General features: G+C 46.9%; 1 protein-coding gene across 4 annotated transcripts in view; it reads left to right on the forward strand.

Moving 5' to 3' along the window:
* Positions 1-217: 217 nt before the first annotated feature.
* DIP2C (disco interacting protein 2 homolog C) overlaps positions 218-25,573 on the forward strand; it is a 463,773-nt gene continuing 438,417 nt past the window's right edge. For 2 of the 4 annotated variants that reach the window (XM_066233337.1, XM_066233340.1), the window contains exon 1: positions 226-479. In XM_066233337.1, the coding sequence (XP_066089434.1) occupies positions 395-479 (85 nt within the window). In that variant the 5' untranslated portion in view covers positions 226-394. Of the gene's footprint in view, positions 480-25,573 lie in introns of all 4 variants that reach the window. The other 2 variants (XM_066233339.1, XM_066233336.1) reach the window with 2 other exon arrangements.

The raw sequence follows: 25,573 nt of genomic DNA on the forward strand, positions 1-25,573 counted from the left end.
TGCGCGTCCCCGTCCTGGCGCGCGCCCCCGCACGGCACACCAGCCGCACCCCCCAACACCCACCATAACACCCCGCCAGACCCGGTCCTCAGCCTCCGTCCTGGTGCGCGCCCCACCCGCCCACCCCTGTGCACGCTCCCGTCCCACTGTCCCCGCCCAGTTTGCGCCCTTGCCGCCGCGCACACCGGGGAGCAATCGGCAGAACTGCGGAGCAGCGGCGGGGCCGCGCCAGGCCGGGGGCGCGCGGGGGCGCGGGCGCGAGGCCGCCCTGCGGGGCCGCGCGGAGGAGGTGCCGGAGGAGGAGCGCTGCCCGCCGGTGCCGCCGCTTGGTGCGGGTCCGGGATCGCAGAAGCGGCCAAGCCGCGGCCTGGAACAAAGAGGCGGGCGCGGCGCGATGGCGGACCGCAGCCTGGAGGGCATGGCGCTGCCGCTGGAGGTGCGGGCGCGGCTGGCCGAGCTGGAGCTGGAGCTGTCGGAAGGTAACAGGCCCGGTCGGGCCGCGCCGCGTTTTCGCCGGGAGGCCACTGCAGGGCGGGCGCGTGGTCCCCGGGGCGCGGGGACCCCGCGGTGCGTGTCGCGACGACCCCCACCCGGACCACTGAGTGTCGCCGCCGGGCTGCGCTGCGGCGGGGCCCGGGGCGCGGGATGGAGCGGCTGGCCTGGCGGGCCCGTGTCCTTGTGCGCGTCCGCGCACTGCCCCCGCGGCCCAGACTGGGGACGTCTCCGCGCCGCTTGGCCTGCGATGCCGTGGCCTTGTTCTAATGCGAAACTTGTCGTTGGACTTGAGGTTTGATGCCCAATGTGCCAGGCATCCTGGTTTTCCAACGGCCTGTCCTGCTCGGGGAAGGTAGTGCTACTATTGTTCGTCTGTGTTGTGATGCAAGGGTGGGAGACTCGGAAACCTCCTCCCTCAGGCCAGGTTCCTTGCCTCGCGCTCATCCCTAGGATTTGGTGACAGATTTGCAGCCGTGATTTCATGGAGTGTTATGTACGGTTTCTTATTTGCTCTTAATGGTGGGATCATGTGCTCAACTGTCATAAGTTTAGATCGGGTTTTGCTATGCCTTAAAAAAAAAAAGCCACTGAAGTTCCAAAATGTTAGTGTTTGAGATATATTTAGTATTCACCTGGCTCACCCTGAAAAGCTGCTAACGTGCTGTGGTGGGTTGGGGAGGGACTGGCTGGGCTCAGATTTATATTTGGAGCAGTGCAGCGTGGTGAACTTTGTATGTGTGTGTGTGTGTGTGTGTGTGTAACGGTTTTGTGAGGGCCGGCAGCCAGAAAGTAAATTCATTCGTGCCAATTTCATCAGCAGGGAGGAGCTGATGTTGACTTTGTTTTCCTTTTTAACACTTTCAGGGCGCAGAAAATAATAAAGGAGGGGGCTGTGGTGTGGTATTAGCTGCCTTTTCAGATGTCCATGGACTATTTATTTCAAATCTGGGGTTCTGCAGCGTATCTCAGTGTTCTGTAATGTTGAACAGTCTGGTAGCAGAAGGAGGATGCTTCCTGAACGCTGTGCTGAGCAGACACTGTTACCACCTGGTTAAAGATGTGAGGATGTCGCTGGTACCCCAGAGGGCCCAGTGGCAGGCCACACAGGGTGAGTTCACGCGGGAACTACTACTGAGATTTACACTGGTAGATACAGTGTGTGCTGTGGGCAGTGCTTGAGGGGATGAAGTCATTATTAGAAAACAATTGCTGGAGTTCTTTGATTGCGTTAGTGCTCAGAAGGGTTTTCTTCCTTACTTATAGCCCGTCAGAACTCTAGTTTTCTTCTTCACCTGTCACTCACACATTGTGTCCAAATAAGCCCTTCTGCTTTCATATGAAGTTGAAGGGTCAACACCCTTCTGTGTTGGCAAAGCAGGAGCCACCCCTGAACCCCACATTTCTGTTCACCCCCCCTCAAACACTCGGATGTGTGTCCTGGCTCCCTACTCTGCTATGAGCAAGTCACTTACAAACATGTACTTGGGGCGCACTCACCTGTTAGATGACACTCACCTGTCACCAGCTGTCGCTCTTGGAGGGTGAGTAATATGTTCCTGCTGCCCAGAAGATGGCAAAAGCACTTAGACCAACATGTGCTCAGTCCCATTCTCTGTACAGATTTTTAAAAAGGGTTAATGAAGTTCTTATTGAGTGTCTGGGCGGAGAAATGGATGTGTGTGTTTGCATGTAGGAAGCACGTTATTGTTTTTCTTTCTATGTAAACCTTTCTAGACCTGGTGTGAACATTGAAGAATGAAAGAATCAGAGGGTGGTGGCCTGTGCTGGTGGAAACTTAGCCCCTGTGTGCACCCCTCCCCCCACCTTTGACTTGCTTTGTCCCTAAGTTGATAGAATTGCTCTTTAAGGTCATTTGGAATTTCAGGTCTTATAACCACGTAGAGTAGTTTTTACTGGCTTAAATTAGATGAACCGACTTGTTTTTCAGTATTGCTCAAGAGAAACCAAAGAATGGAAGGGTCAGAAGTCTCTGAATCTCTTTACATTTTGAAATTTAAAAAATGCCCTAGCATACCCACTTTCAAAGTGAAAAGTTAAAACTCTTAATGCTGAATTGCTTAAGTGTATTGCTTTCATATTTTCTCTTCAATAAGGATTCCAGGGGAGAGGATTCTTTAAATTAGTCTTCAACGTTTTATGGAAATATCAGAAAGTATTGTGGAAACATATGTGGAATTTTCATTGCTCAGTTCCTACAGAGGAGAATGGAAAAAACATTTCCATTTTAAGCACATAACATAGGTTGAAAAACAGAGTGTACTCTTCTCTCAAAGTTATTCTGTGGCCTGCCAGCCGTTAATAGTTGCCTGTTATCTGGGTTTAGATGGTGATCCCATTTTGGTTTGCACTGGTGTTGTTATAGGTGTTAATATTTTATTTTTACTGGGCCGTTGTCTGCGTAACTCAGATTTTTACTTTCCTATTCTGCTGGCTGCCTCCTTGTTTCTTTCTGCTGTCTGTTACTACCCAGTCCTCCCCTCACTGGGGAAAGCTAGCGCCTCTTCCATAGAACAGCCTTGTCAGCAAAGAACAGGAGTGTCTGGGGAGATGTGGCAGGCAGCCCCTCCTAAGGGCACTAGCAGCTACAGTCGTTTCTGTGGGGCCAGTGATTGTGGGTCTGCTCGAATACTTGGGACTGAATGTGAGACGGGAGGAAGCCAGCCATTGAGCTGGTAGCTGCAGAATGCCAGGTGGAGTGACGGACAATCCTTTTCCTAGATCATTTTTTCTTTCCATCTTTTGCCTTTTGGGATCTTGCATTTTTTTCTTAGTGTTAAGAAGGTCCCCAAATAATTTCATTAATAAACATTTGGCGTAAGGAAAAACTTTAAATGGAATACCAGAGGAAACAGAAAACTTCTCTGTAAAGACAGACTCACATCTTTTTTTTTTTTTTAATGAATTAAATATCATTTGTTGATTGAGATTGAGCAGTAAGTTTCTCTGTGAATGGATGCTTGTGTCTGGGGCTGTGTGTACACTGACTTGCAACCCCAGAAGGCGTTCACCCCGCTCTTTCAGGAGTGGTTGGATTCTTATTTTGGTAGAACTAAGGGAATTGTCTTGTGGTATATAGCCTGTGAAAATTGTTTGGTGTTTGCAGAAGAGATGTCTTTAAAAAAATAGATGCCATTTCAGACCCTTTGTGGCTTTTTAGCTGTTGATATGCCTACTTACTTCCTAACTTCTGCTTAAGGGGGTCACTCAGTTCATGCTCTTTTTAGCTAATTAATATACCAAATTACTTTAACTGTTAGGGTTTTTTTTTCATCACACAGTCCAACTTAACATTTTCTTACTAAGTATGAAGCTGCTTTAGGAAGGAGGTGAATGCTAACTTAAATGTCAGCCCTTTGTGTTGGTCAAGGAACCAGTAATTCTTTTTTTAAAATTGCAGATGAGCAGTCCACAAGCAGCTTGCACAGTCCTGTCTCCAAAGGATAATTTTTTTGAGAGCTACAGAGAGAGAGAGAGAAAGAGAGAGAGAAAGAAAGAGAGAAAGGAAGAGGAGAAGCATTAACTTGTAGTTGCAGCACTTTAGTTGTTCATTGATTGCTTCTCATATGTGCCTTGACCAGGGAGCTCCAGCTGAGCCAGCGACCCCTTGCTCAAGCCAGCGACCTTGGGCTTTAAGACAAGCCTTTGGATTACATTGATGATTCCCACACTCAAGCTGGCAAGCCTTTGCTCAAGCCAGCAACCTCGGGGTTTCATACCTGGGACCTCAGCATCCTGGGGCAATGCTCTAACCACTGTGCAACCGCCAATCAGGCCCAAAGAGTAAAATTGTAACGAGATGGCAATTGGAAGGTTTGTGGACTAAGGGGGTAGCATTTTCAGGGCTATAAGACCCAAGAGAAGAGATATCCTTCACTCTAAACTCGAGTTCTGTCTCCTCACCCTTTCTCTAGCCTTCATGCTTTTCTTGGGGTTCCCCCTGTTGTTATAGAGCTAACAGCTTTGCTGAGACTAAAAGCTCAAGACCACCTTCCAAAGTCAGCAAGCAAAGACCCAGCTGTCTCCACTGCCACCCAAACTTTGTATACATTCTCCTTATCGAACGAAAACAGTTGACTCTGGAAAACAGATGTATAAAAGAAATTGTTTTTTCCCCCAGAATCTCATTGATAATTTATTGTGAGTGCGTGAGGAGGAAGGGAAGGGGTCAGCAGATTCAGGGAAAAGAAGCTATGGTGCTGCCCTGAGCAACTCCAGCTGGAATCACATCTCAGGATGGTTAACAAAACTTGTTTCCTTGGTTGTCACACATAGCCATAAGTATCATGGTGAGTGAAATGGAATACTAGGCATGATGAATGTAAAATATTGTTACCTGCATTAAAAAAATATTTACAAAATGGCAGCATTGATATGTATGGGATTTGAGATGGTGAAGAGTTCTTCAGTTATGGAAATCGTTACATTTGAATGTTAATTTTCTCCATGAATAAATGTAGATGCCAGCTTTAGCCAGGAAGCTGGGAAAGTAAACACACAGACACATTAAAGGCATAGACCTGTAACGTTGCTCCCAAAGCTTATAAGATGTTTGCAATGTAATAGTCTTGGTTAGATCTGAACTTCATGAGGTTAAAAGCCGTGACAACAACTCTATTTTGTTTTAGACTGGGCCCACGGGTTTTATATTCTTGTTATGGTTTGAGGCTACAAGCTGTTGGATGCTATGAGTCATTCCTTGTCTTCCTCCTCCCAGCTTTCTTCAAATGGTTGTCTCTTTTTTTAGAACCAATTTTTTTTAAAAAGCAGTGATTTAGGGGATGAGTTGTAACATTCTTCTGAATTGCAAAGAGAATGTATTGGATCATCTTAGTTTTGATGTTATGTATATGAACTGACTCACCATTCTAAATCCTACTTATATTATTAGGATCATTTCTAGTTCTTCTCATAATTATTCAGGCATTAAAAAAAAAAGCAAATTCTTGGTGCAGTGACTTGATTTAGTTTTGCACATCAGTGTTTATCCTGGGTATCAGGGACATGTCATTGGCTGTAACGTGGCCAGTGCCTCAGGTGATGTGATTACCCTCTAGTTTCTCTCTTTGTATACCTTTACTTTCAAGGTTGTTGACTTTATCTTTCTTTTGTGATTTTTTGGTGTCCAATGCAAAGTTTACCTACACTTTTTTTTTTTATTCAGTGAGAGGAGGGGAGCCAGAGACTGACTCCTGCATGCGCCCTGACGGGGATGCACCCAGCAACCCCACCAGGGGGCGATGCTCTGCCCATCTGGGGCATTGCTCTGTTGCTCAGCCTGAGACAGAGGCCATGGAGCCATCCTCAGCACCCAGGCCAACTCGCTTCATGGCTGCAGGAAGGTAAGAGAGAAAGAAAGAGAGAGAGGGAGAGAGAGAAAGAGAGAGAGGGAGAGAGAGGAAGAGAGAGAAATGAGAGGGGGAGGGGTGGAGAAACAGATGGGTGCTTCTCCTGTGTGCCCTGGCCGGGAATCAAACCTGGGAGATCCACACACCAGATTGACACTCTACCACTGAGCTGACTGGCCAGGGCCGTCTCATCTCTTCCATACAGGCTATCCAGATGCACAGTCTCAGGCCTCACCACTGTGGCGGAGGGGAGGCAGGCCTCCACAGTCTGACTTCTCTTCTGGATCCTCAGTCCCGCTCAAAGAGAAACTTTATTCTAAAGTCACAGGAATGATTCTACTTGTGTTCTGGCCAACATCTTATATGTGTAGTTTGCCGTATTTCAAGAGTTCATAAAACAAATAAAGCTTTAGGGAAGGAAGAGGCCCTTAATGAACTATGTTGACTCTCCAGCCACCTTTGTGGATTTGACTGGTGCTCCCTTGCATGGACAAGGAGCCTTGTTTCCTGACTTTATCACTCTCAGGAGAACATGAACATCTACTTTGAATCCTTGTTTTATTTTCCCTGTTGCTCTTTCTCACCAAGCTGAGGTTCACTTCCCCATAAAGATGAAGATGGCATGGATTTGCCCTCACCATCTTCTAAGGAAGTAGGAAGAGGTGTTTCCTGGGCAAATAGATTTTTGTAGGCCAGTTACCTGGAATGAAAATGGAAATGGAAACTGTGAACTTAGAAGCCATTAGTTTAAGGGGGCTGGGTTATATTACACTGGGAATTTAAGCACAAAAATGCATTGTGTGTGTGTGTGTGTGTGTGTGTGTGTGTGTGACAGAGACAGAGAGAGACAGAGAGAGGGACAGACAGACAGGAAGGGAGAGAGATGAGAAGCATCAGTTCTTCGTTGCGGCACTTTGGTTGTTCATTGATTGCTTTCTCATATGTGCCTTGACCGTGGGCCTTCAGCAGACCGAGTGACCCCTTGCTCAAGCCAGTAAACTTGGGTTTAAGCTGATGAGCCTTGCTCAAGCCAGATGAGCTTGCGCTCAAGCTGGCGACCTTAGGGTCTTGAACCTGGGTCCTCCGTTCCCAGTCCGATGCTCTATCCTCTGTGCTACCACTTGATCGGCTGAAAATGCATTTTTAACTTGAGGGTGACCTTCTTCTGTATGTCTTGAATCTCTGGTCTTTCTAATTCCTGTTTGCAGGTATTTGTGGGAGGATCTTGAGATTTCCCTGGGTTGAAGGTCTGATCCCCTGAGAAGTCCTCTTCCTGCTTTTCATACATCAGGGAGCAAGTCCAGGGCTCTGTTGGTCGCACCATTCACAGCATTGTCTTGGTAAGATAGCTCATCTCCGCCAGCCTCAGTTTCCTCAGCAGTCAGAGGGTGACTAACCCTCCTTGCCAGGTCATCATAAGGGCCAGAGAGGCAGTGAGTGTTGCAGTGTCTCCCTGGTAAATACCCTGCCTCTCCTCTTTCCTTCCAGGTGCTGGGATGAGCTCCTGTACTTCCTGTTCTGGTGTTCCTCTTGCCCCGGCTTATTCACGTGGTTTGGGGTACAGTGACTGTAAGGGTGGCCTTAGGAGAAAGGAAGTGGGAGGAAGAGTCTTCCCAAGGTACAGGCAGGGTATGAGAAGCACTTTAACTTCAGAGAGGACACCCTTCTTAACAATTACCTGGCCACTTGCCCTGTATCGGGATAATTTCAGAACTGTGATGCCTTTATTTATTTATTTTTTATTTATTTATTTTTAAAATTATTTTTTACAGAGGCAGAGATAGACAGGGACAGACAGACAGGAACAGAGAGAGATGAGAAGCATCAATCATCAGTTTCTCGTTGCGCATTGCGACTTCTTAGTTGTTCATTGATTGCTTTCTCACATGTGCCTTGACCGTGGGCCTTCAGCAGACCTAGTAACCCCTTGCTGGAGCCAGCGACCTTGGGTCCAAGCTGGCGAGCTCTTTGCTCAAGCCAGATGAGCCCGTGCGCGACCTCGGAGTCTCGAACCTGGGTACTTCCGCATCCCAGTCTGACGCTCTATCCACTGCGCCACCGCCTGGTCAGGCTAAAATTATTTTTATTTTATTTATTTATTCATTTTTCTAGAGGGGGGAGAGAGGGAGAGAGAGAAGGGGGGGAGGAGCAGGAAGCTTCAACTCCCATATGTGCCTTGACCAGGCAAGCCCAGGGTTTTGAACCGGCAACCTCAGCATTCCAGGTCAATGCTTTATCCACTGTGCCACCACAGGTCAGGCTATTTTTAAAAAAAATAAAAGTTGTTTCTTCCTGGTGGCCTATCTGAGTCAATATACCTGTAAGTCCTCCCCCCCTTTTAGCTCCTTTAATTTTCAGGAGGAAACTAGGGGTGGATGTCTTAGCTCAGGTTCTAGTCCAGCTGTATCTGGGAAGGGTGTCCTATTAGATTCTACTCCAGGCCACATTTGGACCACCAATGAGAGTCATTTACAAAGCTTGTTGGAGGAACTGCCTGAATATCTTATGCTGCAGTCCCCTCCTCTCTCTGCTGGCTGTGAAGCACAGAACTCCGCTGGCTGTGACTCTGAGACATCTTCCTCCTAGCCATGTGTGGCACTCAGCCATCAGTGTGTGTGTGGAGAGGCTAGGCTGACACCTCTTCTCATCATGTCTGGTGAGGTGTGCACTTGGTTTTTGACTGATGGACCACACAGGTGGAATGACTGGAGCCTGCAGCAGTTCTGAGAGGCCAGGCACTCCCGACCTGCAGCCTGCCTGAAGTAGGGACAGGGGCTTGCTCTGACAGTGTGGCTGGAAGCCCTGTCCCCCAGCTTGCCAAATACCTGGAATGTCCTGGGGCTTTTATCCTTACAATCTCCCTGGCAGTCTTGTGGGTTGAGCACCTTTGAGTCTGTGACTCTGAGTAGGGTGACTCTCATAAGCTTCTCTTTTAAAATAAAAACCATAGGCAGCAAGTGGATTTGTTAGTCCGAGCAACAGCCTCAGGCGCTGAGGATAGCTCTGTTGGTCCGAGCATCAGCCTTAGGTGCTGAGGATAGCTCTGTTGGTCTGAGCATCAGCCTCAGGTGCTGAGGATAGCTCTGTTGGTCCAAGCATCAGCCTCAGGTGCTGAGGATAGCTCAGTTGATTTAAGCATCAACCCCAGACAGGGATTGCCAGGTGGATCCCGGTCAGGGTGCATGCAGGTGTCTATCTCTCCTCTTCTCACTTAAAAAAATAAAAAAATAAATGAAAAATAAAAACCAGAGATATAGTTTTAAGTCCTGCCCCCATGTGAACTTAATGGTATTACAGAAGTTATGGCTTCAATTATATATACTGCTCACAAAAATTAGGGGATATTTCAAAATGAATATGAAGCAATGAAAAAAGAAGCATTTGATTTTTTTTTTATTAAACAAGAACATCAGAAAAGCAAACAAGTCAAAGAAAGTTGTTTGATTATGCAAATGAGATGCAAAATCAAATTTTATTTTATTGGTGAAAATTCACTGTACAAAAGGCTGAAAGTACTGGAGTATCTGCATGTTCTTTGATCCCCTAATTTTTGGGAGCAGTGTATAATAACTGACTATTTAATAGTAGCATGGAGTAATAATATGGAGCTGGATTTGATGTTAGATTCTTAAGTGAGCATTATTAGGCTTCAAAAATATCTTTTGTTTTTATTTATTTGGGCCAATATAAAGGATACTTGTCTGGCAGATAAGTTATTTTATGCTTACTCTGTTAAAGATGGCTGCTGTCCACGTGGGGTGGCTGATTCCTTTCATGCTTGGGAAGGGGCTTGGTTATGCTAATGATGTTGGGGGAGGGCTTTTGCTCTGAAAGTTTTCAAAGGAGGAGAGGAGACCCAGCAGTGCGGTAGGGAGGAGGAGCCCATGTTGACGCAGGGCAGGGAGGCCATGTGGAGAAGGCAGCCAAAATAGTGGAGTGCTGAAGGAGAAGCCAGTTTGTGCAAGAGGAGATGGGGAACAGAGATGAATAAGGCTGGTGGGGCCTTTGATTCTAGGAAAACCGGGAAGATTCTCCTGGTTGTGGAACTGGAGGAACATGTGAGTGGGTTTTGGCGCCCTGTGTGTTTGTTTTTTACTCGTTGGCCGGTATGAGTCTAGAATAAAGGAAACTGGACCACCAGTTTTTGGCTCCACTGTTTCTTTACTGTCTGTCCGAATGGAACCTAAACCTGCGTTGTCCAGGCGGCTGTGATGGTGGCCAGTCTACTGGCTTTACAATGCTGAAAAGCTGTTGAGATTTAGTAATATAAAGTCATCTGTAAGGAGCTATTTAAGCAAGAGCATGATCCCATTAAGCTTAAGTCATTAATATGCACCTATTTGAAGCCAAGGGAATAATGTATCAACTTGCCAGCATTGAAACTTTGTTACTAGTATTAATAACGTGTGTTGTAATGATTCCCTCTGCCCACAAGTTACTGTGGCAGTTCTGGGTCCATTCTGCAAAAGTAAGGCTTGCTGCCCTGGGTGGGGCATTGTGCTCATTTCCAGTGAATGTGATCTTATTGCAGTGGCTGGGCTTCCTCCACTGACCACAACACTGATGCTGGGCCAAATGAGAAATAGCTCCTGGGGTTATTTTGCTGCTGATACCAGAATCCAGACTTTGAGCATTCTTTCTTAGTTACTTGTACACGAATTAATGTAAAAAGGAAGTAGAATTTTTATTCTCCCCCTCCCCCCATAGATGGTGATGAATTACTATTTAGATCTCATACTAGTAAGGGATTTATAATGCCATTTGGCATTTTAGAATTCCCTGTAATTAGGAAGGTCTGGCCCTGGACACAGGGCAGGAAATAACCTTGATTTTGCTTGTTTCCTTGATGACTTGTTAAATTTAATGTTTGACACAAATCAGATTCTGATGAAATCTCTTGATAGAAAGTGTGAAGGTAGTACAGGGGCTTTCCGAAAGTGTTCTGTGTCCTGTGACTATAGAAGAGCAAGGCTTTGGGCAAGGAGTGGGCACAGGATGGCAGGGGTGGGCAAGTACCTTGGGTGGCCCTGCCATTTGAAAGGTGAGGAGCCCTGGCCGGTTGGCTCAGCGGTAGAGCGTCGGCCTAGCGTGCGGAGGACCCGGGTTCGATTCCCGGCCAGGGCACACAGGAGAAGCGCCCATTTGCTTCTCCACCCCTCCGCCGTGCTTTCCTGTCTCTCTCTTCCCCTCCCGCAGCCAAGGCTCCATTGGAGCAAAGATGGCCCGGGCGCTGGGGATGGCTCCTTGGCCTCTGCCTCAGGTGCTAGAGTGGCTCTGGTCGCAACATGGCAACGCCCAGGATGGGCAGAGCATCGCCCCCTGGTGGGCAGAGCGTCGCCTCTGGTGAGCGTGCCGGGTGGATCCCGGTCGGGCGCATGCGGGAGTCTGTCTGACTGTCTCTCCCTGTTTCCAGCTTCAGAAAAATGAAAAAAAAAAAAAAAAAAAAGGTGAGGGTAGGATGCTCACAGGACTGACTGCACCAGTGGGACCTTAGGGCACTTTTATAGCTCTGATTTATTTTTGAGAGATAATGTGGGGTGGGGAGTGATTATTCAGAACACTAGCGTCACGTACACCAAGATATAAAATGAACTTGATAATTGCATGGTGGCTTTTAGCTCTCAGTTGCTTTCATGTTCATCTTTTTTTTTCAGTCCTTTAAAAGTATTTTCTAAGGAAATGACATTCTCTTCTTTGTACAAAAGAAGAGACTGGATTTGAAATGGTTAGGAAGCCGGTGTGAGCATTAGCACTTTGGTTTCATGACACATTGTCAGTGTCCTGAGTGAGCTTGCAGACCTTGTGGCTTTTGAGAAGATTGTTTTCTTTTGATCAACTGGGATTCCAGGCTGCTTTGAGAGCAGCACAAGGTGCTAGGGCAGTTCAGAGTATTCTTGGGAGATTTGGCAGTGGGCAGTCCCCTCCTCAGCAGTCTATCGCCAGCTCGTCCAGCAAGTTAGTGAGCAACATGCTGGCATTTTCTTTCTACTTGGTTGTAACGGGGTGGAGGCTTATGCTGTGCATTTTTTTTTTTTTAAAAACTGGCTGCTTCTAGAACTTTGCATTTAAAATCTCATCTGTTCTCTAAGGGTGGGTACATGGGTGTTCACTGTACAACTCTTTATATGTTCTACTTGCTTGAACATATCCTGTGTTTCTCAAGGCAGAGAAACATAAGAAATGCAACTCCTTTGGTTAACTTTTCTGGATAGCATCCTTTAGAACCAGGAGACTGGATATGGTGTGGTTTTATGAAAAATCTTAATCATTTTGGTCAGGAGGCAGTGCTGTTAATTCTTGGTTGTGTTATTTCTGGGAAAAAATATTCTACATGAGGTTCCAGGAATAACCTCTTTGACATCTCTACCAGAAAAGAGTTACCTCTCTTAAAGCTTCCCTATAAACTAACCAGGATGGTGGTGACCATGTTTAAGCAGCCAGCCATCACTCATGAGGTGATCAATTTTCATTTTGACGTGGAGTGCTTTTATTCCAAGCAAAGTGCCCATTCTGATCTTCACTAATTCACTAGCCCCTGCAGGGATGGGCCCACATCTCATACACGTGAACCATGCTCATCTCTGGTTCCCAGAACTGTGTCTGTAGAAATGTGTGGTGCATAACGTGGACTTTGAATCAGATGTTACCAGTAGACATCTTTTTGATTCTCTCTATCGTGATAGAGGACACTTACATATATTTGTAGCCACTACTGACTGATTACTTACTGTGTGTTGCATTCAGTGTATGATATATATTTTTCCTTTTAGCACTTTTAATCTGAGCAAAATTTTGTTTGTCTCACAAAGAAAGGGAAGTGTTCAGAGAGCTTGCTCAGGCCATGGGGTGAGCCTTAGGTCCAAGCCATCTGCTTTGCCCTTGGAGCTCTTTCTAAGGCTGCTGTCCCTGCTTCTCACGTCACAGCTTTCCCGACGCGAGGCCCCCATCGTGCAATAGCTGAGGCAGAGCCAAAGTAGGAAACAAAATTTCTTAAAAGATGGCAAGTTTCATGGTATATATGATTTTTCTTTTCTGCATATTTTATTTTCATATATGATATCTTTTTCCACCTGATATAATAATTAACTTGATTACCAGCCATTATTGGTACAGGCATATCTCATTTTATCACACTTCATAGATCTTGCATTTTTTACAAATGGAAGGCAAGACCCTCCACCAGCAAAAAGATGACTTACTTTTTTGCGATACTTGCTTTTTTGCAGTGGTCAGAAACTGAACCCACAGTGACTCCAATATCTGCCTTACAAAATTCTGTGAAGGACATTTTGGGAATTTGAGGTTCCCCCAAAGATCTTCTAGTTCCATAAATATAATCTGCTTAATAAAGTTTTTGGGATTGTGTCACTCTTGTTATCCTATTTTTATTTTTATATCCTTGAGAAGAAGCAATTTAGTGATTACTAATAATTGTGAAAATAATCTAGTGATTAGAGAATCTCATTGAGACAAATCTGACAGCTTCCTTTCCTTTAATTAAATTTTAAAAATCTTAATCCAGGTAAATGTTGCAGGAATGACTTTCTAAAACAGATAAGATTTTTATGTGACATGGAGCCATCCTGGGATATTGTTTCTAGAATATTCTAGAACATTCACTTTTATTCTTACAAGTCTGTACCCTCCCTATTTCCTGATAATTTACATTTGCACCAGGCTTTTAAAAAATATTTTATTTATTGATTTTTAGAGGAAGAGAGAGAAAAAATGAGAAAGGCATGGGGGGAGGAGCAGGAAGCATCAACTCATAGTATTTGCTTCTTGTATGTGCCCTGACCAGCCAAGCCTGGGGTTTCGAACCGGTGACCTCAGCACTCCAGATCGACGTTCTATCCACTGTGCCACCACAGGTCAGGCTGCACCAGATTATTATTATTTTTTAAAGCCCTACGCAAATGTAAGGGGGTTGAGATTGATTTGTTTTTGGGGGGGTTTATTTATTCATTTTACAGAGGCAGGTGGAGAGAGAGAGAAGTGGAAGGTGCACAAAGCATAAACACCCACATGTGCCTTGACGGGGCAAGTCTGGGGTTTCAAACCAGAGACCTCAATGTTCCAGGTCAACGCTCTACCCACTGTGCCACCACAGGTCAGGCTGCGCCAGATTTTTAAATCTGTGTATCCAAGATGGTAATTATACTAGTGTGCATTTGTGTGTAACATCTTTTCCTTCAGTATGGGCCTTTTGAATATTGTTTTTGGACAGTACAACTTCCCATGTGCTCAGTCAGAAAGCATGTAGCTCCTCACCAATACAGACAGATGTTCTAGTACCAGGAACCCTGAGGACTCTTTCTGTCATATTAAGTAAATAGATCCTAGAACAAAGGTGGTTTTGTGTCTTCTGCATTTATTATGAACTTTGCTGAACAAGTGGAACGAGTGCTTCCCCTCACACTGGGAATCACGACTCACTTAAAAAATAGGGAGTATTAATTCTGTCATCAGATCGTTTTGCATATTTATGATTGCACCTGTTCTTTAAGCTGTGAAAGCCACTCCATCTTGGCCTAGCTAGGGCCACAGTTATCAGAATTAATGGAAACAAAATCATTTGCCAGTTTAAGTATTTTAAATCCAAAGCTGCTCCTTGTCTGCGTATTAACTCAACTTTAAAGAACGATACTATTTGACTTTTCGTGGGTTTATTAATTTGGTTATCTATGGCTGGATCGTTACACTGCATTGTGAATTAATTTTATTTTTTGATTTACCTTCATAACATAGAGAGTGCCCGAAGATCGACTGTAGGCTGAGAGGAAAGTGTTAACATTATTACTCGTAACTTAGACTAACTCTGTTTTTATGAGATGGTAACCATAATCATGTACAGATCTAATTTCCATTGCTCACTTTGTTCTCAAGTCTAAGTTCCTTCTTTGGACGCCATTTCTCTCCTGTTCTTTTCTTTCCATCCTGTCTTTTTTTGTCTTCTTTCTGACTCAGAGACCCACAGTGTCGTGTGTGTGGGGGTCTTGACTGCTGTTTGAGTCTTTCATAACTTTGGAAAGGACTTTTTCTTTTGAGCGAGATAGCTCTAAGTAAATTTCAGTTACCCAGTATCTTCTGTTTTGTGGGTGATCTGTGGACAGTTTGACCCTTTTTCCGTGGGGGTTTTGGTTGACCTTCCTTTACCTTACTCGAGATTCCACTGGCTCTTGTGTGCTTAGGCTCTGCAAAGCCTGTTTTGTTGTGCAAAGTGGTTAACAGAACTCTGTAAATAAGTCACACATTGCCATATAAGCACCCTTCCCTGGTATTTGAGTGTGGTTTGTGTTTTGTTACGATGAGTAACTGAGGATCCTGGCCTTTGGGTGCATCTCACATTGAAGTGGGTAGAAAATATAAAATCAATTACAGTATTATAACTCACGGAACAGATGATAAAGATGCTTTAATCTGAACAGCAGCTGCAATTAGAACGCAGCAGGTTTGGATACGGCTGACCTTTCATCAGAAGCAGCTGGCCTTTGTCATCGTTTGGAAGCTGTGCTTGCACTGTTTTCTACTTATAATTTCTACAGTTCCTATAGGAGACATTTGCTAATTTTAAGGGGTAAACTACTTTAGCAGTAAAAGTGCTCTCTGGAGATTGGATAGTTTTGCCATGTTGTTTATTGCTAATTATTTAATAATACATGGAGTCGATTTGTAAGTAGCTGAATATGCCCGCCCCCTGTTGGCGTGCATGCGGGTGGAAATGTGTGCGTGCACACTTATCCTCCAGTGGAATCAGAACAATTCCACATGATTCCCGAGTTAGGTAGAGGTTGCTTTTGCTGTATGAGGGCTTTTGAACTGTGTTTTCTTTCCTTAAGCACTTAATATTTCATTAGCAATTTTTGTTTAAGCGAGAGAGATAGAGACAGAGAGAGGTACAAACAGGAACAGACAGACAGGAAGGGAGAGAGACAAGAACCATCAATTCTTTGCTGCAGCTCCTTAGTTGTTCATTGATTGCTTCCCCATATGTGCCTTGACCGGGAGGCTACCGCGGACTGAGTGACCCCATTGCTCAAGCCAGCGACCTTGGGCTCAAAGCAGTGACCTGGGGCTTTAAGCCAGCGACTCCATGCTCAAGCTGTTTAAACTCATACTCAAGCGGTGACCTTGGGGCTCGAACCTGGGTCCTCTGCATCCCCGTCTGATGCTGTATCTACTGTGCCACCACCTGGTCAGACTCATTAGCAATTTTTTTTTTGTATTTTTCTGAAGTTAGAAACGGGGAGGCAGTCAGACAGACTCCCGCATGCGCCCAACCGGGATCCACCCGGCATGCCCACCAGGGGGCGATGCTCTGCCCATCTGGGGCATTGCTCTGTTGCAACCAGAGCCATTCTAGCGCCTGAGGCAGAGGCCATAGAGCCATCATCAGCGCCCGGGCCAACTTTGCTCCAGTGTGGAGCCTTGGCTGCAGGAGGGGAAGAGAGAGACAGAGAGGAAGGAGAGGAGGAGGGGTGGAGAAGCAGATGGGTGCTTCTCCTGTGTGCCCTGGCCGGGAATCGAACCCAGGACTCCTGCACGCCAGGCCGACGCTCTACCACTGAGCCAACTGGCCAGGGCCTCATTAGCAATTTTTTGAGTGAAGTTCTGTATTCCATGCAATGAAACTGGTAACAGTCATTTTTATGATTTGAAGGAGATAGGATATGAGCTCTTGGGGAAGTTCAGTATGGATAGAAAAGACATTGTTGCAGAGCACCCATGACAATTCCATGTAGATTCAATGCCAGAAGAGTGACCTCAGCAAGGAGAGCCCAGAGTTTAGAGGAAGGAGCCGCTGGGTGAAGGACGGTCAAGGACAGGGCTCAGTGTGCTTGCTAGGCAGCCAGGGCACTGGGCGGTTGGGAGTGGGGGCTGGAGATGGACCCTGGGGCCTTGGCAGAGGGGCACAGACGAGCTGTGCTGGGTGTGGCTCCTGTGTTCTGGGTGAGAATTCTGACTCTAGTCCCCCTGGCTAGTTGCTTCAGGCTGAGGCGTGGGGCCTGGGCATTGAGCTTGATGGGACTTAGCGTCTGGGCCTTTCCTAGTTTTCAGAGGTACATGTACTGTATTCCCCCATGTATAAGATGTATACCCCTTTTGAAAAATTTGGGGTCTCAAAATTGAGTGCGTCTTATACAGTGGTTGTAGTTCATTTTTTTACTCGCATTTCCCGCCTTTTCGCGCTTGTTTTTGCGCTCATTGACAGTGATTCATCATCAGACACAGATGAGGACAAGCTAATGGATGGGAGTTTGACAGTGATGAGTTGTATGAATTTTATAACGACTAAAACTTAAGTTCAGTAACTTTATGTAATACATTTTTTTTTTTTACAAATATCGGGCCCCAAAATCAAGGTGTGTCTTATACATGGGAGTGTCTTATACATGGGGAGATACGGTAAGTGGATGGGGCCTTTCTTTGTTTTCATCTCTATGTCTGTCCTAGCCAATGGAGCAGCTCACTCTATAAGGGTTGACTTGTAACTTTGACGCTGTGATTTTGAGTAAGAAGTTAAGCTCTGAATAAAGATGCCTTTACTCAGCCTTTGAACTTCCTGAGCAAGTTTATGGTTGCGGGAGGTGCAGGGGTCTGTGAAAGGTCACCAGTCAGCGGCAGAACCAGGTAGCAGCCTCCTGTCTCCTCCTGGCCTCCCCCTCCCCCAGCAGACTTTGCTTCTGTGCAGGCGTGCCAAGGTGGGCCAAGGGGTGGGGAATCATTAGCATAGAGCATCTGCTCTTCAGGTTTTCAGTGTGTGTTCTGTGTGCACGTTGTTTGTGGTGTGATGCACACACAGAGGGGTCCACACTGCCCTTGTCCAGTCCTGTGCGGGTCAGGTCAGGAAGCAGTGTTGTGGGGTTTGGGGTTGTGTTGGGGGTGACCCGCACCCTGGGATGCTCCTGTCCTAAGCCCCGCCCCCCAGGTGGCCCCCTCCCCTCCAGATGCCTGTGGAGCTTGTGTTTCCTTTTCCTCTTCTGTCGTGCTCTGGGTTCAGTGGGATGTTTAAACCTTCCCCGTGGGCTGTATGTTCACCAGTGTGATGACTTCACCCCTTGCTGACCAGTGATGGTGGAAAGGGTGCTAGGAGTGGTTGTGTGACCTCCGGGATGCTGGGTAATTTGTGAGGCTCCCTCTGAGGAAGTCCCAGCCCCCTTTCCTAAAACCCCCTCCCCACTTACTCCTCAGCCACCGTGACACCGGGCAGGATGTTCTGTGACTGTGTGGAGGGCGGAAACCTTCAATTATTTAGGCTATAAAAGAAAGACCTATTTTTTGAGATCAGAGAACATCTCCTTTGTCTGCCTTCTGGTTAGGATAAGCAGGCTGCACGTTTTAAGTTTCGCCCTTTCTAGGAAAGAATGAGTCTTTTCCGTGGCATTGCTGGTGATTTGCTGTATTGTCAGCAGAGTGAGTGTCTGGACAGCCACGGCCTTTGAGCCAGTCTGCCTTACAGGTAAGGTGGCAGAGGGGTCCCTTGTGAACTGAGGACCCACACGTGGGCAGGCTTAATGTTGGCTGACAGGTGGGGCATTTAGCTTAGTAATATTTGATAGACCAATATTTTTAAGTCTGTAAAATGTAAAAGGGCAATAAGTGGCTTAGACTTTTCCTCAGAGGACCACTGAACCGTGACAATAGTCACAGCCCCCCACTGCCCTCCCATTTCCGCCCCTCCTGCCCCTCCAAGCCTTTCCTGGGCTTCTCGCTGGAGCCCCCACCTGCTCCGTCAGTCTTGCCCACCACTTAGCCTCACCTTCCCGAGAACTCTGCTGCTCTGTGCTGAGCCCTGTCTTCCTAAATGCCTGGGCTTTATCAGCCGAGACTAGTAAAAGTGGATCCCTGTGCAGATAGATATTCAGCCACCTGCCTCATGATACTGAGAGCTCATTTTGTCACACATGCACCTCTGAGAATCAGACAGCATTCTGTGTGAGAAACGTTCTTATTGCAGAGCACCGTACATTATAATCCTACTTTTGTAAGCAGAGATTTGACTGTAGATGACCGGATGCTGTCACTGGAATCCTTTGGGAGAGATGAGTGCTGAGGGCTGTCTCCCTTTCCCTCGACACATTTCCATACGTATATTCAGACAGAGAGCTTTTACATTCCAGTAGGATGAAAATTACAATGGACAAAAAGTCCTCTGATATAATAATGAAAATGTTGGTACTATAAACCAAGACAATAGTTGGTCTTTACAAACAGTATTTTTATTCAAACTGAAATGCTTTCTTGTTCTCTTGTCATGATCAAGGCAGTCTGTCCTCCTTCCCACTTCATTTTTTTCTTCCGGACTCTTCCCTGGGGGCTGAGCTCTCTGTTTCTAATGTGGGGAGCGCTGTGCTTCTCAGGGGTTCTGTGTCTGCGGGTGGGGGGGTGTCCATGGTGGTTCCTGGGGGATTTCCTCTCTTCTTGTTGGCTTGGGGAGCATGATGGCTCTGAGTACACACCTTAATAAAGGCGCCTTCATCTGGCCCCCGGCCTCCTGTCCAGATGCAGCTGGGCGGGGCACATGAGGCCCAGGCCACATCCCGGCGGCCACCTGCACAAAGCCAGTTCAGTTGTCGCTGTCATTGCTCTTGAAACTTTGAACAGGTGTAGGCAGATACTTGGGCCACCTCACTGACCCTAGCTCTGTTTTACCACCTGTGTGTTTTTTCCTGACCTGTAGAGACCTGGCCATTTATTGCAATCACCTGGGAAGAATGATTCCTGTCCTCAAGGCCATCTTCAGAATCTCAGCTTGGGGTGAGGTGGGGTCCCTAGGTGAGTCCGTGCAGCTGGCCAGCCTTCGGGAGCCCAGTGGTTTCTTCCACTCATTCGAAGTTAATCATATTATTTCTTTGTAAGTGTATCGGGTGGAACAGAAGTAGGAGGCAGGGAATTCTGGTTTGGTCCTGACTCCCTGGCTCTGTGAGCTCGGGTGTTGTAGGTGTTTGGAGATAGGTGATGGTGTTTTAGGTTTTATTTTCATCTTTCCCAGTAGGCACAGAAGGAATGATTGTTCCTGGAAGGCCGGTTTGGAGAACACTGGAATTCAGAATTATGTTACATAAACTTTTCATTATTTCAAATATGTCCCCTGCCCACTTGTTAATGCAAAGGAGAAGGGGAGCCGGGCCTGACCGGCCCCCACTGCAGCCACAGTCAGTGTACACAGCGATGGGTGGAGGCCCCACGGTCCGCTTCCCCAGGCTGCCCGCCCTGGTGACGGGAGCCCTTGGAAGCTCAAGCACCAAATGCTAAGTGAGGACTCGGATCCTCTGTGGACGGAGAAGAAGGGCTCTGTGAGCCACGTCCACCGGGTCATTGACCGGTGTCAGCGGGCTATGTTCAGCTTGTGGGAGTCCCAGATAAGATGTGTGGCATGTTCCTGGTGTGGTTAGGTCCTGTCAGTGCGAAGTGAAGCTCTTGTTTGTGTTTTCATTCACTCCATTTTGCCTGGTTTCATGATCAATGGTTTTTGTGAAATTTGTACAGGAGGAAGCCATGTCTGGTCCCTCGTCAAGGCTGTGATGTCCACGGGATAACATTTCACCTGGGGGTGGAAATGTAGACTCTCCAGGACTTCTGTTAGTGAGACCTCAGAATCTCCTGAACAGCTATGTGGTTTTTTCTTTAGAAAAGAGGACTCATACACTAGAGTTTATTTAGTGTTTCTATATGAAGTTTTTGGAATTGTTGAAAATACGTATTTACCTACCTAGACGATATCATTGTTGAACTTGCAAAATTACAAATCTTGCTTCAGATTGCATTTTATTTAACCCTTCCCTTTTTCCTTTTGGTTAAAAATGTACAATTTAGGCCCTAGCTGGTGGCTCAGTGGATAAAGTATTGGCCTAGTGTATGGATGTCTGGGTTCAATCCCCAGTCAGGACACACAGAAGTGACCATCCACTTCTCTCTCCCTCCAGCTCCCCCTTCTCTCCCTCTTCCCTCCTGCAACCAGTGGCTCGGTTGGTTTGAACATTGGCCCCAGGTGCTGAGGATAGCTCGGTTGTTTCAAGCATCTGCCACAGACGAGGTTGCCGGGTAGATCCCAGTCGGGGTGCATGCAGGAGTCTGTCTCACTGTCTCCCTTCCTCCCACTTAAAAAAAAGTACAATTTAGTTATAGCATGAAGTTAAAAATGAAATTGAAGTCATAGATTTCATAAAATATAATATTTAAATGGCTAAAATCTTTATAGGGTGGAGCAAAAGGAGGTGTACGGTTTTTAGTACATGAAGCATAGAGTTTATTCTTGTATTATTATTTATTAGTTACTGTATTATTTTCCATACGAACAACTGTACATGTCCTTTTGCCCTGCCCTGTATGTGTACTTTAGAAGTCACGCAAAGTGAAAAAGGGGATAAAAATAAAAACTGAGAGGACCTAGCGGTGCAGAAATGTTACGATTATTTTCTCTTGTGTCCAGGAAATCGTTGGAGCTTTGTGATTTCTTTTTCAAGGTCAGCATCCAGCCTGATGGTCAGCAGAGGCTGGAGGAGGAGGAGCTGTTGGTCAGAGAGCACACACTTGTGGCTGTAAGATGGATAACTGCTGGAGAAGATACACAGTGTGGTGACCACAGTTAGTAATTGGTTCTCATACGTACTTCAGGTTGCTGGAAGCAAATATTAGGCCTTCTCACCACAAAGAATCAATTAACATGTTCCTTGACTCACATGTTTATCTTTTTTTAAAAAAAAGATTTTATTTACTGCTTTTTTTAGAGAGAGGAGAGAGGAAGAGAGAGAGAGAAAGGAGGGGGTGAGGAGCGGGAAGCATCAACTCATTGTTGCTTCTCGTATGTGCCTTGACCAGGCAAGCCTGGGGTTTCAAATGGGCCGCCTCAGCATTCCAGGTCGACACCTTATCCACTGTGCCAGCACAGGTCAGGCTCACATATTTATCTTGATTCTGGTGATTATTTCACAATGGAGGTGTATAAAAAAATCATCGTGCTTTACAATGTAAACACACTGCTCACTAAAATTAGGGGATCAGGGAACGTGTAGATACTCCAGTCTTTAGCCTTTTGTCTAGTGCATTTTCACCAATGAAATAAAAGTTGACTTTGTATCTCATTTGCATAATGGAACAACTTTGACTTGTCATTTGCTTTTCTGATGTTTAATAAAGAACACTTCTTTTTTTTATCACTTCATATTCATTTTGAAATATCCTCTAATTTTTGTGAGCAGTGTATATACAATTACAGTTGTCAGTTACACCGCAGTAAAGTTTGGGGAAAAGCAGCTTAGTCCTTTAGGTCAGGTTCCTCGGCCTCAGGCTCTGGGGCCCTTTGTGGGCGAGCCATCCCACACATCATAAGACCTTTAGCGTCATCGCACGTCTCCCCTTGTTAGATGTGATTGGTGCCCTCACTCCCCACAATCACCCCGGCGAGAACGTGCTTTCTATGGCTCAGTGAGACGTGCAGGTTGGTATTACCTGATTAATAGTAGCTGTTGCTGATTTTACAAATCTATTTGTGTGATTGAAACATGGTTGAATATTGAAATTTGGGTGAACAGCCCTCCTCTCAGCACTTGCATTCAACCTGTCCAGGCTGAAATTGGTGCACATCTTGGTTTACAGAAAGGAAACCCTTTTGATGCGTACGCCCGGAAGGGTGGGTGTAGCTGTGCAGCATGTGGGCTAAAATGCGTCTGCAGTCTTGGTGTCCGTGGGCCCTCCGATCTGCTGCCAGGGTGCAGGGCTGTGTTCTGTGAAGAGGATTCAGGGAGGGAGACGCTGAGGTCTCTTTATAAAGACTCTTGTGACCTCCCCATCCCTCAAAAACTCACACCCCTTTTAGTTAGGGAGGTGTTTTCCACATCCTTTTATTCTCCACCTGTGGAGTGGGGGTGATGGACGCCGTCCTCTGTGTAATGGCCTCGGAAGCTTGGTCCTTCCCTTCCCTCTGGCCTTCGTGCCCCCAAACCAGTTCGAGTCTGTTCAGGCCTTTCTATTCATATTTTCCTTTAGTTGTTTTCATGTAGCATACCCACTTCTCCCGTTTACTTAACCTGGGACTCAGGGCGAATGTAGAACTGCAACAACAACTCAGCCCGTGCCCAGTGCGGAGGGGCGCCCCCAGTTCCCCTGCATCCCCTGCTTGCGTTGGAGAGCAGGGCTCTGCAGCCTCCTTCACACCTGCCCGAGAGGGTCCAGGAGACTGGACAGTGTTTCCTAGGCAGGAACACCCGTTTGTCTGAGGTGAACAATTAGTTGGAGAGGCCCGAGCTAGGAAGTGTGAAGACGGTGCGTGACCCCTCACCTCAGAGCATAGACAGGACGCCCCCCATCTCCTCGCCGCAGCTCAGGCGTCTTCTCAGAGCGTGCTTCTCTGGTTTGGGGACACAGCCACTTTCCTGCTTAAACCACAGCTGTGACACGGTATCCATTGCTGCTGGTTTTGATTTCTCTAACAGAGAATAAGTAAGCAAATGGTTCAGTGACGACCTCAGTTTAGAGTCTTAGATTTAAAACATTTATTATTATTTCCCATAATATTTTCATTGTCTTTCTCACACTTGATTTGAAAGCAAAATTGTTTTTAATTTAAAAAACTAGTAGTGTTTTTTCTACATCAACTCTCTGCAAAACATTCCACTTCGTATTTGTGAAATCAGTTACTGTTTCTATGGAGTTGTATTTTGTCTGCTTAAATAGTCTGTTACAGGTACACCTGGCACAGACAGGTTTAGGAGCAAACACACCTGCTTCATGATCAGGTATGGCTCAGCTGCTCAGACGGAGCAGCGGCTGAGACGGAGGAGCTGCTCAGATGAAGGAGCTGCTGAGATGGAAGAGCTGCTGAGGTGGAGGAGCTGCTCAGATGAAGGAGCTGCGGAGATGGAAGAGCTGCTGACACGAAGCAGCGGCTGAGACGGAGGAGCTGCTCAGATGAAGGAGCTGCTGAGATGGAAGAGCTGCTGAGGCGGAGCAGCGGCTGAGACGGAGGAGCTGCTCAGATGGAAGAGCTGCTGACACGGAGCAGCGGCTGAGACGGAGGAGCTGCTCAGATGAAGGAGCTGCTGAGATGGAAGAGCTGCTGAGGCGGAGCAGTGGCTGAGACGGAGGAGCTGCTCAGATGGAAGAGCTGCTGACACGGAGCAGCGGCCGAGAAGGAAGCAGGAGAACTCAGTGGCTGGCTTCACTGAGCCTGCTGCAAGGAGGGGCTGAGCCTGCTGCTGAAGACACTGCTGGCGGGAGGTGGCTGCCCCTCGCCATGGATACTGCGCGCTCATGAGCTCTTATTTTTCAGCTGTTCACTTTTTCTGGCGATGTTACAATTATCAGGAAAGTTTTGTTTTAAAGAATATACATTAAGCCTGGCCTGTGGTAGCACAGTGGATAAAATGTCAACCTGGAATACTGAGGTCACTGGTTCGAAACCCTGGGCTTGCCTGGTCAAGGCACATATGGGAGTTGATGCTTCCTGCTCCTTCCCTCTCCCTCTCCCTCTCCCTCTTCCTCTCCCTCTCTCTCCTACTCTCTCCCCCTCTCCCTTCCCTTCTCTCTTTCTCCCTCTCTAAAATGAATAAAATATTTTTTTTAAAAAGAAAAGAACGTACATTGAGTTTAAACTCAAAAGTACATGGATATTCCACAGAGCTCTTCTTGTAGGAGGAAGTGGGGCCTAGGAATGAATGCAGGTGTGTCACTGATAATGTCTGTGGATGAACATAACTGAGGTCAGACGTGGATGTCCTCAACTGTCAGGTTATTAGGGAGCCATGAGGATTTTTGGAGGGGATCATGAGCTAATCCAGGCTGTGCTTATGATGAGTAGCATGCTGGGGGCCAGGAGAGGCCTGGACAGCCCAGGGGCTGTTCCCCAGTGTGGCACCTGGGGACGGTGAATGTCTGAGCTGGCAGGTGGGATGGGGAAAGAGGAGAGAGTGTGTGTGTGTCAGAAAAGAAGTGAACAGAAGAAGTAACAGGGTTTGGGGAGATGAAAGAGAAGGAGGTATTTTTTTTTCCAAGTGAGAGGGGGGGAGATAGAGACAGACTCCTACATGAGCCCCAACCAGGATCCACCTGGTAACCCCGTCTGGGGCTGATGCTCTGTCCATCTGGGCCATGCTCGCAACTGAGTTACTTTTAGTGCCTGAGGGGGAGGCTCCATGGAGCCATCCTCAGCACCCGTGGCCAAAGCGCTTGAGCCAATCGAGCCATGGCTGCGGGAGGAGAAGAGAGAGAAAGGGAGGGGGAGGTGTGGAGAAGCAGATGGTTGCGTCTCCTGCGTGCCCTGACTGAGAATCAAACCCGGGACTTCCACACGTTGGGCTGATGCTCTTATCACTGAGCCAACTGGCCAGGGCCGAAGATGGAGGTTTGAGGCTGGGCAGCTGACGTGTGTTGGAAATGAGAAGCAAGTCTGGAAGGGGGTAAGTTCATTTCAGACACCACTCTAAGATTCTGTGGATACCACATGATCTCAGTGTGGAAACAGAGAGATGCTTGGGAAACTGTCTGACCGGGGTGGGGGGGGTGGTGGCTTGGACCTGACTATATGGAAGTGTAGTTGAGTAGCTAGGGTGGATAAAAGCCGCAGATAGAAAGCCAGGAGGACAAAGGATAGTGCCCATTTAGACTGTTTAGGAAGCAGTCAGGAGAGCGAGGGAAGGCTTGGCTTGGGTGTGGGAGACTGAAGTTCGAGGCTTAGCAAAAGGCTAAGTTCTCCCCCCCCACCTCCATATTGG

The sequence above is a fragment of the Saccopteryx bilineata genome, chromosome 5 (assembly GCF_036850765.1).
Source record: "Saccopteryx bilineata isolate mSacBil1 chromosome 5, mSacBil1_pri_phased_curated, whole genome shotgun sequence".
Lineage (NCBI taxonomy): Eukaryota > Metazoa > Chordata > Mammalia > Chiroptera > Emballonuridae > Saccopteryx > Saccopteryx bilineata.